At 40.7% G+C, this 19794-nt stretch overlaps 4 protein-coding genes and 1 long non-coding RNA gene across 5 annotated transcripts; all 5 read right to left on the bottom strand.

Moving 5' to 3' along the window:
* Positions 1-530: 530 nt before the first annotated feature.
* LOC115925581 lies at positions 531-2321 on the bottom strand. The gene is made up of 2 exons (XR_004064828.1): positions 2018-2321; positions 531-571 (listed from the first exon to the last, which is right to left on the bottom strand). It is a non-coding gene; the product is annotated as an uncharacterized LOC115925581 (long non-coding RNA).
* An 877-nt stretch (positions 2322-3198) lies between these two features.
* On the bottom strand, positions 3199-7453 carry LOC115925287 (serine/threonine-protein phosphatase 6 regulatory ankyrin repeat subunit B-like). Its single transcript, XM_030988957.1, has 5 exons — positions 7428-7453; positions 6819-7236; positions 4665-6740; positions 3638-4424; positions 3199-3206 (listed from the first exon to the last, which is right to left on the bottom strand). Exons 1-5 carry the CDS (start codon positions 7451-7453, stop codon positions 3199-3201), a joined length of 3315 nt encoding a protein of 1104 aa, XP_030844817.1.
* A 36-nt stretch (positions 7454-7489) lies between these two features.
* LOC115925286 (ankyrin repeat domain-containing protein 50-like) lies at positions 7490-9020 on the bottom strand (the record flags this gene model as incomplete). Its single annotated transcript, XM_030988956.1, has 3 exons — positions 7490-7506; positions 7655-8285; positions 8547-9020. Coding segments are annotated over 3 exons (1122 nt in total), but the record flags the coding sequence as incomplete, so codon positions are not given.
* Positions 9021-9341: 321 nt separating this feature from the next.
* On the bottom strand, positions 9342-11216 carry LOC115925285 (putative ankyrin repeat protein RF_0381; the record flags this gene model as incomplete). Its single annotated transcript, XM_030988955.1, has 2 exons — positions 11157-11216; positions 9342-10265 (listed from the first exon to the last, which is right to left on the bottom strand). Coding segments are annotated over exons 1-2 (984 nt in total), but the record flags the coding sequence as incomplete, so codon positions are not given.
* Positions 11217-11779: 563 nt separating this feature from the next.
* On the bottom strand, positions 11780-15182 carry LOC115925284 (putative ankyrin repeat protein RF_0381; the record flags this gene model as incomplete). The annotated part of the gene is made up of 4 exons (XM_030988954.1): positions 11780-11862; positions 12137-12482; positions 12606-12835; positions 14216-15182. Coding segments are annotated over 4 exons (1626 nt in total), but the record flags the coding sequence as incomplete, so codon positions are not given.
* Between the last annotated feature and the right edge of the window lie 4612 nt (positions 15183-19794).

Below are 19794 nucleotides of genomic sequence, written 5' to 3'. Positions count from 1 at the left end.
AAATGGGAAAGTTGTTATATTTACATAGCAGTACAAACACAGTGGTATTGTCATGACATTGTAAGGACAATTCAGTTCACTTCTTATATCCATATTACCACTGCGAGAACTATAACTTTGTAATTGCTACGTCAGGAATCGTTTCACACAGTATTAATGATAATGCTAATAACAACAAAAACAATAATAATACTAATGGCAATAATGATAAGAATAGAAATAGGCATAAAAGTCATTTATAAACCACAGCCACCATGTGTTTAAAAATTGTAGCATTAAGATATTAAAATGAAAAGGTACGCTTTAAGTTTTGATTTAAAAGTGTTTTCCGTCCTCATTTGTCACCAACAGTCTGATGTCAGAATTAAGGATATACTTATGCAGAGAATGTAATTTTTCTTTTGATTAAGGCAAATCTTGTTTAAATTTCTACTTACCTTTTGGATCTTCATTCCCATGTCCTTTTTTGTGAATTGACCACATTTTTTCGCCAGCCTTTGCAACCTCGATACAAATTTCACATGCGTTTGTTGTTTCTACACCGTCCGTTATTGCCTCATTTTGATCAAATCTGAAGCAAATTTAAAAAAATGATTATATTAATAATAATAATAATAATAATAATAATAATAATAATGATATTAGAACAAATTAGAATAATAATTGTAATATAAATAAAAGTGTTAATAATAATAATAATAATAATAATATTAATGATAATGATATATACGCAAAAGTATTCAAAACGTTCAACAAGCTGAATTCGGTAAAATCAGACAAATCCGATAAATACATTTTATAAATATTCCGCAGTTAAAATCACCAAATCTAAATCACTAAATGTATGTAAATTTCAAATTGTTGAATGATGTGAATTCAATTGTAAAATAATTTGTGACGTAATTGGGAATGAAAAACTCTCCCATATGTTGCAACAAAATATATCATGAATTTCAGTTCTTTCCATAGCACCTTGTCCCATGTGGTTGTACCACAAGTTTGAAGTTTGAAGTGTGTTTGTTCCACATTTACATAAAAAAACAAATTTAAATTGTTCTCTTTTCTTTTTTGTACAAGTGTAAAAGCGAAGATTATAAAAACAAATATAGAGATTTCAACTCAAGTATAAGTTTCGAAATATAAAGATATGACAGGCAAGGTAATACAATGTAAAATGCGGGGAGCCTAAATATAAAGCATAGCTTGTATGTGACCTGTCTTGAGTAAAAAATAAAGTAAGTCTGAATTAAAAAGGTAGAAGAAGAAAGAAGAGGAGGAGGAAGAAGAAGAAGAAGAAGAAGAAGAAGAAGATGATGATGAAGCAATTGATGAAATCAAAGGCATGGCAAAGTTAAAAAAAAAATCAAAGTCGGTATAACCACCTGTACGATCTATAGTTTAAAATAATTAATGGAGGGGCGTTCAACTAGTTCGTTATTCAGGCTGTTCCAGATATTGGGTCCAGTAAAAGTAATTGTTTTGTTTGCAAAAACGGTTCGAGTTCGAGGGAGATGAAAATGATACGTCTGTCTAGTAGGATAAGAATGTATATATAATGTATGTATATAGATATGCGATGAAAATAGGGGACGAAAGCATCTGGTAAATTATCTGTCGACTGTTCATATATAACTATTTCAAGAATATTACAATTTGGAAAGCTATGCAAGAAAACCAAAATTATTCATTATTCTAACAGCCCGTTTGTGTACAATATTAGCTTTGTCCATAAGTGTTATAGAGCTATTTCCCCATGCGAGTATACAATAAGATAAGGCAAGATAAAGGTAAAATAGAGTAGAAGCATGACATGAGGAGGTTCAAAAGGTTTCAACGTATTCATTACACCAGAGTAAGTTAATATGACTGATAACAAAGTTGTCTATTTTTTCTCAAGTGAATGGAAGAAATACATCATACAGAGACAAATAAAAAAAAAATAAAAAAAAGAAAAATTACAGAGGGGGGGGGGGGGGGGGGGAATTTCAAAAAAAAAAGGGAATAATAAAGAGATTACCCTTGTCCTGTAAGAGTTTTCTTTAGACTTGTCTTTCCAACACGTTCTTGTCCCACAAGCATCAGGCGCGTTCGGAATACTTTCTTCGTGCCAGCTTGAGCTGCTTCGGCATACGCTCGTCGTGCTCTCGGCCCCCGAGCGAGGATCTCAGGCGGTGCCGAAAGACCACCGAAGGAAATATCATCCCGATTGCTCTCCAAGTCATGTTTCAGAGATGTCAGTTGGTCGTCGTTTCCCTCGTTATCATCAGTATCATCTTTAATAATGAAGATCAAACAAACACATCAGGATAAAGACACAAATTTGGCCTGCCACAGAAAACAAAACCGTTCTAAACTATACAAAAACATGAAAAAAGGCATGGACAACAATCATGGTTAAAATCTTAAAGTTTGGGTTTTGATATGTCTGTTTCACTTCGCCGCTTACACTTAAGTCACACCGCAGAAAGCGACTCCACAGCAACTCCAAAGTGACCGATTTTTGGGCAGGGTGGGTAATATATCTTTCTTTCTATTTGTTTTGTTTTTTGTTTGTTTGTTTGTTTTGTTTTTGGGGCATTTGATTGGCTGACAGCAAAATTGTCATAGACATTTGTGACGGCCTTGATGGTTAGACCAGATGGTTTTTGGACGATATGGTAATGAGACAAAATAGAATTAGAAAGAATACAAATAGACGAAATTAAATTATAGACAATAGGGAATATGATGCTTGGACCAAATTGACCAAAGTGACTTAATAAATTGGGTTTTGAGCAGTTAATATCACGCAAAAGGGCAATGAAACCAAATGATAATGGACCAAAATGCCCGAAAATGTATAAAATAAAGATTAGACGAATTAGCCATTTTATCAATTTCTTACAGACAAGCAGCTATTGTCATGCCGGTAAATTGATTAGCATGGTGACTGGTCGTAACGTTGGTTGACCATATATAGCGGGTATATTGGGTTTACCCATGTAAACTGGGTAAAGACTAAATGAAGTTCGACGAACTGGGTGTTGGATCAACTGGCATTGGACCAAATGACAATACTTAATTTATTTTGATTGACATTGGTTCTTTTAGGACCAGGAAAATGAGATGAGTATGGTGCTACCATCTGGGTGAGCGTGGTAAAAGGTTATTCTTATTTATCCTTATTTACATCGTATTAATCTACGTGGGGATATTTTATCAAATACCTTTGCGAAAAAAGAAAGGACAAACAGAAAGAAAATGAAAGTATTATGATAGCTTAGTCCCTATCAATGCATCGCTTTTTGACAAGAAATATTAATGCGAATCATACCTTTAGGTGATGCTTCTTTCCCCCGTGCTAGTCCACTGGCGAGGTACTGAACTACGTCAAGATGTCCTCCTTGTGATGCACTAAGAAGTGGTGTTATACCATTATTATTGTCCCTCTCTACCTGTGCTCCTTGACTAACGAGGTACTTAACTACGTAAAGTTGACCTCCTTGTGATGCACTAAGAAGCGGTGTCCAACCATTATTATCACCCTTCTCTACCTGTGCTCCTTGACTAACGAGATACTGAACTACATCAAGATGACCTCCGAGTGATGCAAAATGAAGTGGTGTCGAACCATCATTATCACCCTTCTCTACCTGTGCTCCTTGACTAACGAGATACTGAACTACATCAAGATGACCTCCTTGTGATGCGAAATGAGAAGATGTCGAACCATCATTATTACCCCTCCCTACCTGTGCTCCTTGACTAACGAGATACTGAACTACATCAAGATGACCTCCTTGTGATGCGAAATGAGAAGGTGTCGAACCATCATTATTACCCCTCTCTACCTGTGCTCCTTGACTAACGAGGTACTGAACTACATCAAGATGACCTCCAAGTGAGGCAAAATGAAGTGGTGTTGAACCATTATTATTACCCCTCTCTACCTGTGCTCCTTGACTAACGAGATACTGAACTAAATCAATATGACCTTTGTGTGATGCATCATGAAGTGAAGTCGAACCTTTATTATTACCCCTCTCTACCTGTGCTCCTCGACTAACGAGGTACTGAACTATGTCAAGATGACCTCCTTTTGATGCAAAATGAAGTGGTGTCGAACCGTCATTATTACCCCTCTCTACCTGTGCTCCTTGACTAACGAGATACTGAACTACATCAAGATGACCTCCTTGTGATGCAACATGAAGTGGTGTCGAACCATCATTATTACCCCTCTCTACCTGTGCTCCTTGACTAACGAGATACTCAACTACATCAAGATGACCTTCGTGTGATGCATCTTGAAGTGGTTTCAAACCATTTTTATCACCCCTCTCTACCTGTGCTCCTTGACTAACGAGGTACTGAACTACATCAAAATGACCTTCGTGTGATGCAAAATGAAGTGGTGTCGTACCTTTATTATTACCCCTCTCTACCTGTGCTCCTTGACTAACGAGATACTGAACTACATCAAGATGACCTTCGTGTGATGCATCATGAAGTGGTGTCGAACCATTTTTATCACCCCTCTCTACCTGTGCTCCTTGACTAACGAGGTACTGTACTACATCAAGATGACCTCCAAGTGATGCAAAATGAAGTGGTGTTGAACCATTATTATTACCCCTCTCTACCTGTGCTCCTTGACTAACGAGGTACTGAACTACATCAAGATGACCTCCGAGTGATGCAAAATGAAGTGGTGTCGTACCATTATTATTACCCCTCGTTACCTGTGCCCCTTTACTAACGAGATACTCAACTACATCAAGATGACCCTCGTGTGATGCATCTTGAAGTGGTTTCAAACCATTATTATCACCCCTCTCTACCTCTGCTCCTTGATTAACGAGGTACTGAACTACGTCAAGATGACCTCCTTTTGATGCAAAATGAAGTGGTGTCGAACCATTACTATTACCCCTCACTACCTGTGCTCCTTGACTAACGAGGTACTTAACTACGTTAAGTTGACCTCCTTGCGATGCCATAATAAGTGGTGTCGAATCATTATTATCACCCCTCGTTACCTGTGCCCCTTTACTAACGAGATACTCAACTACATCAAGATGACCCTCGTGTGATGCATCTTGAAGTGGTTTCAAACCATTATTATCACCCCTCTCTACCTCTGCTCCTTGACTAACGAGGTACTGAACTACATCAAGATGACCTCCGAGTGATGCAAAATGAAGTGGTGTCGTACCATTATTATTACCCCTCGCTACCTGTGCTCCTTGACTAACGAGATACTGAACTACATCAAGATGACCTCCTTGTGATGCAAAATGAAGTGGTGTCGAACCATCATTATTACCCTTCTCTACCTGTGCTCCTTGACTAACGAGGTACTGAATTACATCAAGATGACCTCCTTGTGATGCACTAAGAAGCGGTGTCCAACCATTATTATCACCCTTCTCTACCTGTGCTCCTTGACTAACGAGATACTGAACTACATCAAGATGACCTCCGAGTGATGCAAAATGAAGTGGTGTCGAACCATCATTATCACCCTTCTCTACCTGTGCTCCTTGACTAACGAGATACTGAACTACATCAAGATGACCTCCTTGTGATGCGAAATGAGAAGATGTCGAACCATCATTATTACCCCTCCCTACCTGTGCTCCTTGACTAACGAGATACTGAACTACATCAAGATGACCTCCTTGTGATGCGAAATGAGAAGGTGTCGAACCATCATTATTACCCCTCTCTACCTGTGCTCCTTGACTAACGAGGTACTGAACTACATCAAGATGACCTCCAAGTGAGGCAAAATGAAGTGGTGTTGAACCATTATTATTACCCCTCTCTACCTGTGCTCCTTGACTAACGAGATACTGAACTAAATCAATATGACCTTTGTGTGATGCATCATGAAGTGGTGTCGAACCTTTATTATTACCCCTCTCTACCTGTGCTCCTCGACTAACGAGGTACTGAACTATGTCAAGATGACCTCCTTTTGATGCAAAATGAAGTGGTGTCGAACCATCATTATTACCCCTCTCTACCTGTGCTCCTTGACTAACGAGATACTGAACTACATCAAGATGACCTCCTTGTGATGCGAAATGAGAAGATGTCGAACCATCATTATTACCCCTCCCTTCCTGTGCTCCTTGACTAACGAGATACTGAACTACATCAAGATGACCTCCTTGTGATGCGAAATGAGAAGGTGTCGAACCATCATTATTACCCCTCTCTACCTGTGCTCCTTGACTAACGAGGTACTGAACTACATCAAGATGACCTCCAAGTGAGGCAAAATGAAGTGGTGTTGAACCATTATTATTACCCCTCTCTACCTGTGCTCCTTGACTAACGAGATACTGAACTAAATCAATATGACCTTTGTGTGATGCATCATGAAGTGGTGTCGAACCTTTATTATTACCCCTCTCTACCTGTGCTCCTCGACTAACGAGGTACTGAACTATGTCAAGATGACCTCCTTTTGATGCAAAATGAAGTGGTGTCGAACCATCATTATTACCCCTCTCTACCTGTGCTCCTTGACTAACGAGATACTGAACTACATCAAGATGACCTCCTTGTGATGCAACATGAAGTGGTGTCGAACCATTATTATTACCCCTCTCTACCTGTGCTCCTTGACTAACGAGATACTCAACTACATCAAGATGACCTTCGTGTGATGCATCTTGAAGTGGTTTCAAACCATTTTTATCACCCCTCTCTACCTGTGCTCCTTGACTAACGAGGTACTGTACTACATCAAGATGACCTCCAAGTGATGCAAAATGAAGTGGTGTTGAACCATTATTATTACCCCTCTCTACCTGTGCTCCTTGACTAACGAGGTACTGAACTACATCAAGATGACCTCCGAGTGATGCAAAATGAAGTGGTGTCGTACCATTATTATTACCCCTCGTTACCTGTGCCCCTTTACTAACGAGATACTCAACTACATCAAGATGACCTCCTTGTGATGCAAAATGAAGTGGTGTCGAACCATCATTATTACCCCTCTCTACCTGTGCTCCTTGACTAACGAGATACTGAACTACATCAAGATGACCTCCTTGTGATGCAACATGAAGTGGTGTCGAACCATTATTATTACCCCTCTCTACCTGTGCTCCTTGACTAACGAGATACTCAACTACATCAAGATGACCTTCGTGTGATGCATCTTGAAGTGGTTTCAAACCATTTTTATCACCCCTCTCTACCTGTGCTCCTTGACTAACGAGGTACTGTACTACATCAAGATGACCTCCAAGTGATGCAAAATGAAGTGGTGTTGAACCATTATTATTACCCCTCTCTACCTGTGCTCCTTGACTAACGAGGTACTTAACTACGTTAAGTTGACCTCCTTGCGATGCCATAATAAGTGGTGTCGAACCATTATTATCACCCCTCGTTACCTGTGCCCCTTTACTAACGAGATACTCAACTACATCAAGATGACCCTCGTGTGATGCATCTTGAAGTGGTTTCAAACCATTATTATCACCCCTCTCTACCTCTGCTCCTTGACTAACGAGGTACTGAACTACATCAAGATGACCTCCGAGTGATGCAAAATGAAGTGGTGTTGAACCATTATTATTACCCCTCTCTACCTGTGCTCCTTGACTAACGAGGTACTGAACTACATCAAGATGACCTCCGAGTGATGCAAAATGAAGTGGTGTCGTACCATTATTATTACCCCTCGTTACCTGTGCCCCTTTACTAACGAGATACTCAACTACATCAAGATGACCCTCGTGTGATGCATCTTGAAGTGGTTTCAAACCATTATTATTACCCCTCTCTACCTGTGCTCCTTGACTAACGAGATACTGAACTAAATCAATATGACCTTTGTGTGATGCATCATGAAGTGAAGTCGAACCTTTATTATTACCCCTCTCTACCTGTGCTCCTCGACTAACGAGGTACTGAACTATGTCAAGATGACCTCCTTTTGATGCAAAATGAAGTGGTGTCGAACCGTCATTATTACCCCTCTCTACCTGTGCTCCTTGACTAACGAGATACTGAACTACATCAAGATGACCTCCTTGTGATGCAACATGAAGTGGTGTCGAACCATCATTATTACCCCTCTCTACCTGTGCTCCTTGACTAACGAGATACTCAACTACATCAAGATGACCTTCGTGTGATGCATCTTGAAGTGGTTTCAAACCATTTTTATCACCCCTCTCTACCTGTGCTCCTTGACTAACGAGGTACTGAACTACATCAAAATGACCTTCGTGTGATGCAAAATGAAGTGGTGTCGTACCTTTATTATTACCCCTCTCTACCTGTGCTCCTTGACTAACGAGATACTGAACTACATCAAGATGACCTTCGTGTGATGCATCATGAAGTGGTGTCGAACCATTTTTATCACCCCTCTCTACCTGTGCTCCTTGACTAACGAGGTACTGTACTACATCAAGATGACCTCCAAGTGATGCAAAATGAAGTGGTGTTGAACCATTATTATTACCCCTCTCTACCTGTGCTCCTTGACTAACGAGGTACTGAACTACATCAAGATGACCTCCGAGTGATGCAAAATGAAGTGGTGTCGTACCATTATTATTACCCCTCGTTACCTGTGCCCCTTTACTAACGAGATACTCAACTACATCAAGATGACCCTCGTGTGATGCATCTTGAAGTGGTTTCAAACCATTATTATCACCCCTCTCTACCTCTGCTCCTTGATTAACGAGGTACTGAACTACGTCAAGATGACCTCCTTTTGATGCAAAATGAAGTGGTGTCGAACCATTATTATTACCCCTCACTACCTGTGCTCCTTGACTAACGAGGTACTTAACTACGTTAAGTTGACCTCCTTGCGATGCCATAATAAGTGGTGTCGAACCATTATTATCACCCCTCGTTACCTGTGCCCCTTTACTAACGAGATACTCAACTACATCAAGATGACCCTCGTGTGATGCATCTTGAAGTGGTTTCAAACCATTATTATCACCCCTCTCTACCTCTGCTCCTTGACTAACGAGGTACTGAACTACATCAAGATGACCTCCGAGTGATGCAAAATGAAGTGGTGTCGTACCATTATTATTACCCCTCGCTACCTGTGCTCCTTGACTAACGAGATACTGAACTACATCAAGATGACCTCCTTGTGATGCAAAATGAAGTGGTGTCGAACCATCATTATTACCCTTCTCTACCTGTGCTCCTTGACTAACGAGGTACTGAATTACATCAAGATGACCTCCTTGTGATGCACTAAGAAGCGGTGTCCAACCATTATTATCACCCTTCTCTACCTGTGCTCCTTGACTAACGAGATACTGAACTACATCAAGATGACCTCCGAGTGATGCAAAATGAAGTGGTGTCGAACCATCATTATCACCCTTCTCTACCTGTGCTCCTTGACTAACGAGATACTGAACTACATCAAGATGACCTCCTTGTGATGCGAAATGAGAAGATGTCGAACCATCATTATTACCCCTCCCTACCTGTGCTCCTTGACTAACGAGATACTGAACTACATCAAGATGACCTCCTTGTGATGCGAAATGAGAAGGTGTCGAACCATCATTATTACCCCTCTCTACCTGTGCTCCTTGACTAACGAGGTACTGAACTACATCAAGATGACCTCCAAGTGAGGCAAAATGAAGTGGTGTTGAACCATTATTATTACCCCTCTCTACCTGTGCTCCTTGACTAACGAGATACTGAACTAAATCAATATGACCTTTGTGTGATGCATCATGAAGTGGTGTCGAACCTTTATTATTACCCCTCTCTACCTGTGCTCCTCGACTAACGAGGTACTGAACTATGTCAAGATGACCTCCTTTTGATGCAAAATGAAGTGGTGTCGAACCATCATTATTACCCCTCTCTACCTGTGCTCCTTGACTAACGAGATACTGAACTACATCAAGATGACCTCCTTGTGATGCGAAATGAGAAGATGTCGAACCATCATTATTACCCCTCCCTTCCTGTGCTCCTTGACTAACGAGATACTGAACTACATCAAGATGACCTCCTTGTGATGCGAAATGAGAAGGTGTCGAACCATCATTATTACCCCTCTCTACCTGTGCTCCTTGACTAACGAGGTACTGAACTACATCAAGATGACCTCCAAGTGAGGCAAAATGAAGTGGTGTTGAACCATTATTATTACCCCTCTCTACCTGTGCTCCTTGACTAACGAGATACTGAACTAAATCAATATGACCTTTGTGTGATGCATCATGAAGTGGTGTCGAACCTTTATTATTACCCCTCTCTACCTGTGCTCCTCGACTAACGAGGTACTGAACTATGTCAAGGTGACCTCCTTTTGATGCAAAATGAAGTGGTGTCGAACCATCATTATTACCCCTCTCTACCTGTGCTCCTTGACTAACGAGATACTGAACTACATCAAGATGACCTCCTTGTGATGCAACATGAAGTGGTGTCGAACCATTATTATTACCCCTCTCTACCTGTGCTCCTTGACTAACGAGATACTCAACTACATCAAGATGACCTTCGTGTGATGCATCTTGAAGTGGTTTCAAACCATTTTTATCACCCCTCTCTACCTGTGCTCCTTGACTAACGAGGTACTGTACTACATCAAGATGACCTCCAAGTGATGCAAAATGAAGTGGTGTTGAACCATTATTATTACCCCTCTCTACCTGTGCTCCTTGACTAACGAGGTACTGAACTACATCAAGATGACCTCCGAGTGATGCAAAATGAAGTGGTGTCGTACCATTATTATTACCCCTCGTTACCTGTGCCCCTTTACTAACGAGATACTCAACTACATCAAGATGACCTCCTTGTGATGCAAAATGAAGTGGTGTCGAACCATCATTATTACCCCTCTCTACCTGTGCTCCTTGACTAACGAGATACTGAACTACATCAAGATGACCTCCTTGTGATGCAACATGAAGTGGTGTCGAACCATTATTATTACCCCTCTCTACCTGTGCTCCTTGACTAACGAGATACTCAACTACATCAAGATGACCTTCGTGTGATGCATCTTGAAGTGGTTTCAAACCATTTTTATCACCCCTCTCTACCTGTGCTCCTTGACTAACGAGGTACTGTACTACATCAAGATGACCTCCAAGTGATGCAAAATGAAGTGGTGTTGAACCATTATTATTACCCCTCTCTACCTGTGCTCCTTGACTAACGAGGTACTTAACTACGTTAAGTTGACCTCCTTGCGATGCCATAATAAGTGGTGTCGAACCATTATTATCACCCCTCGTTACCTGTGCCCCTTTACTAACGAGATACTCAACTACATCAAGATGACCCTCGTGTGATGCATCTTGAAGTGGTTTCAAACCATTATTATCACCCCTCTCTACCTCTGCTCCTTGACTAACGAGGTACTGAACTACATCAAGATGACCTCCGAGTGATGCAAAATGAAGTGGTGTTGAACCATTATTATTACCCCTCTCTACCTGTGCTCCTTGACTAACGAGGTACTGAACTACATCAAGATGACCTCCGAGTGATGCAAAATGAAGTGGTGTCGTACCATTATTATTACCCCTCGTTACCTGTGCCCCTTTACTAACGAGATACTCAACTACATCAAGATGACCCTCGTGTGATGCATCTTGAAGTGGTTTCAAACCATTATTATTACCCCTCTCTACCTGTGCTCCTCGACTAACGAGGTACTGAACTATGTCAAGATGACCTCCTTTTGATGCAAAATGAAGTGGTGTCGAACCATCATTATTACCCCTCTCTACCTGTGCTCCTTGACTAACGAGATACTGAACTACATCAAGATGACCTCCTTGTGATGCGAAATGAGAAGATGTCGAACCATCATTATTACCCCTCCCTTCCTGTGCTCCTTGACTAACGAGATACTGAACTACATCAAGATGACCTCCTTGTGATGCAAAATGAAGTGGTGTTGAACCATTATTATTACCCCTCTCTACCTGTGCTCCTTGACTAACGAGGTACTGAACTACATCAAGATGACCTCCGAGTGATGCAAAATGAAGTGGTGTTGAACCATTATTATTACCCCTCTCTACCTGTGCTCCTTGACTAACGAGATACTGAACTAAATCAATATGACCTTTGTGTGATGCATCATGAAGGGGTGTCGAACCTTTATTATTACCCCTCTCTACCTGTGCTCCTCGACTAACGAGGTACTGAACTATGTCAAGATGACCTCCTTGTGATGCAAAATGAAGTGGTGTCGAACCATCATTATTACCCCTCTCTACCTGTGCTCCTTGACTAACGAGATACTGAACTACATCAAGATGACCTCCTTGTGATGCAACATGAAGTGGTGTCGAACCATTATTATTACCCCTCTCTACCTGTGCTCCTTGACTAACGAGATACTCAACTACATCAAGATGACCTTCGTGTGATGCATCTTGAAGTGGTTTCAAACCATTTTTATCACCCCTCTCTACCTGTGCTCCTTGACTAACGAGGTACTGTACTACATCAAGATGACCTCCAAGTGATGCAAAATGAAGTGGTGTTGAACCATTATTATTACCCCTCTCTACCTGTGCTCCTTGACTAACGAGGTACTGAACTACATCAAGATGACCTCCGAGTGATGCAAAATGAAGTGGTGTCGTACCATTATTATTACCCCTCGTTACCTGTGCCCCTTTACTAACGAGATACTCAACTACATCAAGATGACCTCCTTGTGATGCAACATGAAGTGGTGTCGAACCATTATTATTACCCCTCTCTACCTGTGCTCCTTGACTAACGAGATACTCAACTACATCAAGATGACCTTCGTGTGATGCATCTTGAAGGGGTGTCGAACCTTTATTATTACCCCTCTCTACCTGTGCTCCTCGACTAACGAGGTACTGAACTATGTCAAGATGACCTCCTTGTGATGCAAAATGAAGTGGTGTCGAACCATCATTATTACCCCTCTCTACCTGTGCTCCTTGACTAACGAGATACTGAACTACATCAAGATGACCTCCTTGTGATGCAACATGAAGTGGTGTCGAACCATTATTATTACCCCTCTCTACCTGTGCTCCTTGACTAACGAGATACTCAACTACATCAAGATGACCTTCGTGTGATGCATCTTGAAGTGGTTTCAAACCATTTTTATCACCCCTCTCTACCTGTGCTCCTTGACTAACGAGGTACTGTACTACATCAAGATGACCTCCAAGTGATGCAAAATGAAGTGGTGTCGAACCATTATTATTACCCCTCACTACCTGTGCTCCTTGACTAACGAGGTACTTAACTACGTTAAGTTGACCTCCTTGCGATGCCATAATAAGTGGTGTCGAACCATTATTATCACCCCTCGTTACCTGTGCCCCTTTACTAACGAGATACTCAACTACATCAAGATGACCCTCGTGTGATGCATCTTGAAGTGGTTTCAAACCATTATTATCACCCCTCTCTACCTCTGCTCCTTGACTAACGAGGTACTGAACTACATCAAGATGACCTCCGAGTGATGCAAAATGAAGTGGTGTTGAACCATTATTATTACCCCTCTCTACCTGTGCTCCTTGACTAACGAGGTACTGAACTACATCAAGATGACCTCCGAGTGATGCAAAATGAAGTGGTGTCGTACCATTATTATTACCCCTCGTTACCTGTGCCCCTTTACTAACGAGATACTCAACTACATCAAGATGACCCTCGTGTGATGCATCTTGAAGTGGTTTCAAACCATTATTATTACCCCTCTCTACCTGTGCTCCTCGACTAACGAGGTACTGAACTATGTCAAGATGACCTCCTTTTGATGCAAAATGAAGTGGTGTCGAACCATCATTATTACCCCTCTCTACCTGTGCTCCTTGACTAACGAGATACTGAACTACATCAAGATGACCTCCTTGTGATGCGAAATGAGAAGATGTCGAACCATCATTATTACCCCTCCCTTCCTGTGCTCCTTGACTAACGAGATACTGAACTACATCAAGATGACCTCCTTGTGATGCAAAATGAAGTGGTGTTGAACCATTATTATTACCCCTCTCTACCTGTGCTCCTTGACTAACGAGGTACTGAACTACATCAAGATGACCTCCGAGTGATGCAAAATGAAGTGGTGTTGAACCATTATTATTACCCCTCTCTACCTGTGCTCCTTGACTAACGAGATACTGAACTAAATCAATATGACCTTTGTGTGATGCATCATGAAGGGGTGTCGAACCTTTATTATTACCCCTCTCTACCTGTGCTCCTCGACTAACGAGGTACTGAACTATGTCAAGATGACCTCCTTTTGATGCAAAATGAAGTGGTGTCGAACCATCATTATTACCCCTCTCTACCTGTGCTCCTTGACTAACGAGATACTGAACTACATCAAGATGACCTCCTTGTGATGCGAAATGAGAAGATGTCGAACCATCATTATTACCCCTCCCTTCCTGTGCTCCTTGACTAACGAGATACTGAACTACATCAAGATGACCTCCTTGTGATGCGAAATGAGAAGGTGTCGAACCATCATTATTACCCCTCTCTACCTGTGCTCCTTGACTAACGAGGTACTGAACTACATCAAGATGACCTCCAAGTGAGGCAAAATGAAGTGGTGTTGAACCATTATTATTACCCCTCTCTACCTGTGCTCCTTGACTAACGAGATACTGAACTAAATCAATATGACCTTTGTGTGATGCATCATGAAGTGGTGTCGAACCTTTATTATTACCCCTCTCTACCTGTGCTCCTCGACTAACGAGGTACTGAACTATGTCAAGATGACCTCCTTTTGATGCAAAATGAAGTGGTGTCGAACCATCATTATTACCCCTCTCTACCTGTGCTCCTTGACTAACGAGATACTGAACTACATCAAGATGACCTCCTTGTGATGCAACATGAAGTGGTGTCGAACCATTATTATTACCCCTCTCTACCTGTGCTCCTTGACTAACGAGATACTCAACTACATCAAGATGACCTTCGTGTGATGCATCTTGAAGTGGTTTCAAACCATTTTTATCACCCCTCTCTACCTGTGCTCCTTGACTAACGAGGTACTGTACTACATCAAGATGACCTCCAAGTGATGCAAAATGAAGTGGTGTTGAACCATTATTATTACCCCTCTCTACCTGTGCTCCTTGACTAACGAGGTACTGAACTACATCAAGATGACCTCCGAGTGATGCAAAATGAAGTGGTGTCGTACCATTATTATTACCCCTCGTTACCTGTGCCCCTTTACAAACGAGATACTCAACTACATCAAGATGACCTCCTTGTGATGCAACATGAAGTGGTGTCGAACCATTATTATTACCCCTCTCTACCTGTGCTCCTTGACTAACGAGATACTCAACTACATCAAGATGACCTTCGTGTGATGCATCTTGAAGTGGTTTCAAACCATTTTTATCACCCCTCTCTACCTGTGCTCCTTGACTAACGAGGTACTGTACTACATCAAGATGACCTCCAAGTGATGCAAAATGAAGTGGTTTCGAACCATTATTATTACCCCTCACTACCTGTGCTCCTTGACTAACGAGGTACTTAACTACGTTAAGTTGACCTCCTTGCGATGCCATAATAAGTGGTGTCGAACCATTATTATCACCCCTCGTTACCTGTGCCCCTTTACTAACGAGATACTCAACTACATCAAGATGACCCTCGTGTGATGCATCTTGAAGTGGTTTCAAACCATTATTATCACCCCTCTCTACCTCTGCTCCTTGACGAACGAGGTACTGAACTACATCAAGATGACCTCCAAGTGATGCAAAATGAAGTGGTGTTGAACCATTATTATTACCCCTCTCTACCTGTGCTCCTTGACTAACGAGGTACTGAACTACATCAAGATGACCTCCTTGTGATGCGAAATGAAGTGGTGTCGAACCATCATTATTACCCCTCTCTACATGTGCTCCTTGACTAACGAGATACTCAACTTCATGACAACGACCATTTTCAGCTGCCGTAAGAAGGGCTATATCCAAATTAGCAGGCTCATTTGCTACTCTTTCAGCCATTTTTTCTTAAAATCTATAAACCCCCATTTTTAAGCAAATCTGAATTTCTTATGAATATTTCTTCGTAAAGTAATTAGACCTAATATTTCATGTTTGTCAAAGTCACCTTAGCGTTTTGTTAATCGTTCTTGGAAGAGACTAAACACGTCAATGAAGTTACCCGCTTTACATATCTTTCTCTATTGCCCTTCAGGTTTAAACTATTCGAATCCTGCTCATGATTATGCGTTATTACGGCTAAGGAATAATTTAAATTTGATAAAAAGTAATGTGAGCATAATTCCAATTCTATAATTAAAGATTCCGTCTTGAAAAGTCCTGGCGCTGTCAGTACAAGTTTGATATCTCCACTTTATTGGTCTGATTTCTTCACATAAACCAACGTGCTCCGGTTCATCCAAATATAACATCAAAGGTATGTTACTTCAAAATGAAATTGTAGATTTTCCAACCAGTTCACAAATCATTGCATAAAAATGTTCCACGAAAAAAAAAACGCTCGGAATTCTTCTTAAAATCTAGCTCTCTGCTTTTTATCTGAAGAATCTACCTTGTGTGTGAGGGTATATTACACAAAGGTAAGAGCTTCACAAGGGTAGCAACTAAGTAATTCATGTTAGTGTGCTTAGAGTTTCCCGATCAAACTAACCGATGAAACAGACATTGAGAAAATGGCGGATCCTTTTGAGAGAAACAGGCGTTGTTAAATAGAACATCATCTTAACAGTACGTCATCATGACCTCATCTAGGCTTCGATGGAAGGTAATGCAAAAGTACATGAAAAGAGAAAACATGCATGGTTGACTAATTAGTTCCTACGGGGCAAAGTAGGTTTTTTTTAGACATGGAATGTTGTAAAATGTCGCTGGGTATCAACGTGTTCGGGCACCTCTCTGCACAATTGCTAGATGGACCACCTTGAAATTATGCTACTGAAATTTATTTTCGGAAAATGACCGCCATGTAATATTCTACATTTAAGCGATTTTGGGTATTACTTTTTAAGGGAACTTCGTGTTATCATGTGTGGGGTGTCATATATAAGAAAATTCAATTTCCCACAAGATAGTATTACATTCAATAGGTTCAGGTATAAATTGCATAATAAATGTGAGCCATAAATTTTGAATTGTTATACTTTTCCCAAAAATTATGAATTTCCCCAAAATACATTCTTTTCCATATTCTAAAGAATAATGATGACTAAGGTATTTAAGATTACTATTTTTTTGATGAAGTAAATTAGAAATTAGATTACATTAGATGGGGGACTTGTAACTGTAAACGAATTTTATCACCGCTATTTGGAGGGGCCCGTTCCGTTTACCCCTTTAAAGCGACACCACCTATATCTTAAACAATCTGTCTATATCTCAAATCAGACGCAACTTCGGAAACCCGAGTACAGGCAAATACAGTGGGTGAATAGAGCGTGTCCAACGTTTAATGCAACTCAGTCTGTACGTTAAAACAGGGGGAAATCTTTTAAAGTCAACCTACTGTCGACATTGACTTTTGGAAAATAATGTTATGGTTAAATTATGTTCAAAAGCCAAGTAGGATTAGTCAGGTAAAGATTCTTCCAAATGACAAAAATATGAAATAAATATATTAACATCATTATTTTTAAAGTTATTTAAAAAAAATTCTAGTGCCTTTTGTTCACACCACCGCGCAATGAACAATGTGTTCATATATTTTTTCCGAGTATTTGCCTGTAGTCGTTTTCCTCGGTCGGATTGGCCTTCTAATCATTTTCATCTCACTTATACAGAAAACAGATTATTTGTGAATACACATACCTTCGTCTAGGTGATCTAGAAGCTTGCCTTGCATTCACCTGTTGGTTTTACTGCCTATGAAATAATACAAAATTGATTCTTGTCCCGTGACTAATCCACAGAGAATAGACTTGTCCGTACTCCTTGTCTTAAGACAATTTCGGAAAATAACAAGATGTTTCAGATAGTGACGGCCTACGTGCATGACGTGTCTGAGTATGATAAACATCAGATGGGTGTCAGTGCCACTAATTACATATCTTAAATCATGACCAAAGTGCATATTGAAATAATTATTCTTGATATCTGTCATGAAAGGAATTTTTTCCAGGCGAGGAGGGAAATGTACTACTCAAAGGAAATGTACTACTCAAGGGTCAGATAGAGGTAGCCAAGCGTAGGATGCATTATTGCATACATTTGCATTTAACATGTATAGTATATGGGGTTTTGTTATGCATGATTTGGGGTTGGCTATTGATTGTAGAGAGAAATAGAAATAGCTTGCATACCCAGGAGGTTTTGAATGTTAAGGACCTGGAAAAGAAAGGGGAAAGGGAAGTTGCTGTAGAATAATGGGCAGAACCCTTCAAGTCAGTGCTACGGTGCAGACGTTTAATGCACGAGGTAGTTTTTATTTATATTAGTGGGAGGAACATTATTCTTGAGAAAGACTTTTTACGTCGGGGATTCTACGCAGTCTAGAGACTGGCCAAGCGACCAGGGAATTCATCGACGGAGATCGAGATAAGCTGTCAAGTCGACGGGGATTCTACGCAGTCTAGAGACTGGCCAAGCGACAAGGACCAGGAGGGACTCACGAGATGGAAGCTGCCCTGTTATAAAGTTATGTTCCATTAAATTGTTTATGTGCTGTTGATGATTTTTTGACGCCACGATTTGTAGGCTGAATATTAAACTTTTATTTAAACTTATACAATTGTGTTCTGGTGTGGTTTTCTGATGAGGTAGCAGTGTAAATAATTAAAAAACAGTCGCTCACGTGACAATTTGGAGGTCCCACCGAGACCCAACTGCTACTTTATTGGAAAGGATTGGGAAATATTACCCTCAGTTCATATTGTGATTTATGTGAAGTGGTTCTCCCAAGGTGTGCATTGAAGCATGGTTCAAGCCTTGGTACATTATTGTGCTCTCTATACTTGCACATTAATGCATGGACGTTAAGTCAGGCAAGGCTTTAAGCTATTGCAGTTAGGATAGGACAGCTAATTATTGACGGATTTGTCGCGCTGCGAGGATTAGGACATAGGTCGTTTGTCGCCCGAAAAGACAGCGTTTAGGTAAAGGCTAATATACAAAAAGCTTTACAGGGCTGTTGGTCGACGGGATAGCGAATGTGTCGGGAAGAACTATTGTTCTTAGTTCTAACATAATTACTGTCTATTCTGGTATAACTGGTTGATTAGCACGATGGCTAGTATTGAGAAAATCAAAGAATTTTCTTCTCTAGGTAGAGAGATCGGGCTCACTGGAAGTGAGTTGAATAGTTTCGTGTCGGCTCGTTGTAATGAGGTTACTGAACGCGAGAAAGAGGCTCTTGAACGTGAGAGAGAGCGGGAGAAAGAGGCTCATGAACATGAGAGAGAGCGGGAGAAAGAGGCTCATGAATTGCGCTTAGCTCAACTAAAGGCAGAGCAAGCGAAAACGGAAGAGCGCCTTCCAGAGTTTGGTGGGCTAAGATTGAAAGTTGGCAAATTCGATGAAAACACTGATAATTTTGATTCGTATATTACGAAATTTGAATTGATGATGGAGAGTCAACGTGTTCCTGATCATTTGAAGTGTTTGCATTTGATTGCCAATTTGACTGGCAAATCACTTGATGTTGTCAATAGGATGAGTGGTGTTGATCGCACTAACTATGGAAAGGTAAAGCGAGAGATTATGGAATATTTCCATTTGACTGAGGAGGGGTATAAGAAGAAGTTTAGGTCGGCTAGGCCGAGTAAGGATGAACGCCCCAAACAGT

Source organism: Strongylocentrotus purpuratus, unplaced genomic scaffold, assembly GCF_000002235.5.
Source record: "Strongylocentrotus purpuratus isolate Spur 01 unplaced genomic scaffold, Spur_5.0 spur5_scaffold_18, whole genome shotgun sequence".
Classification (NCBI taxonomy): Eukaryota; Metazoa; Echinodermata; class Echinoidea; order Camarodonta; family Strongylocentrotidae; genus Strongylocentrotus; species Strongylocentrotus purpuratus.
Note: the sequence above shows the minus strand (reverse complement) of the source record. Positions and strands in the feature narration are given on the sequence as shown.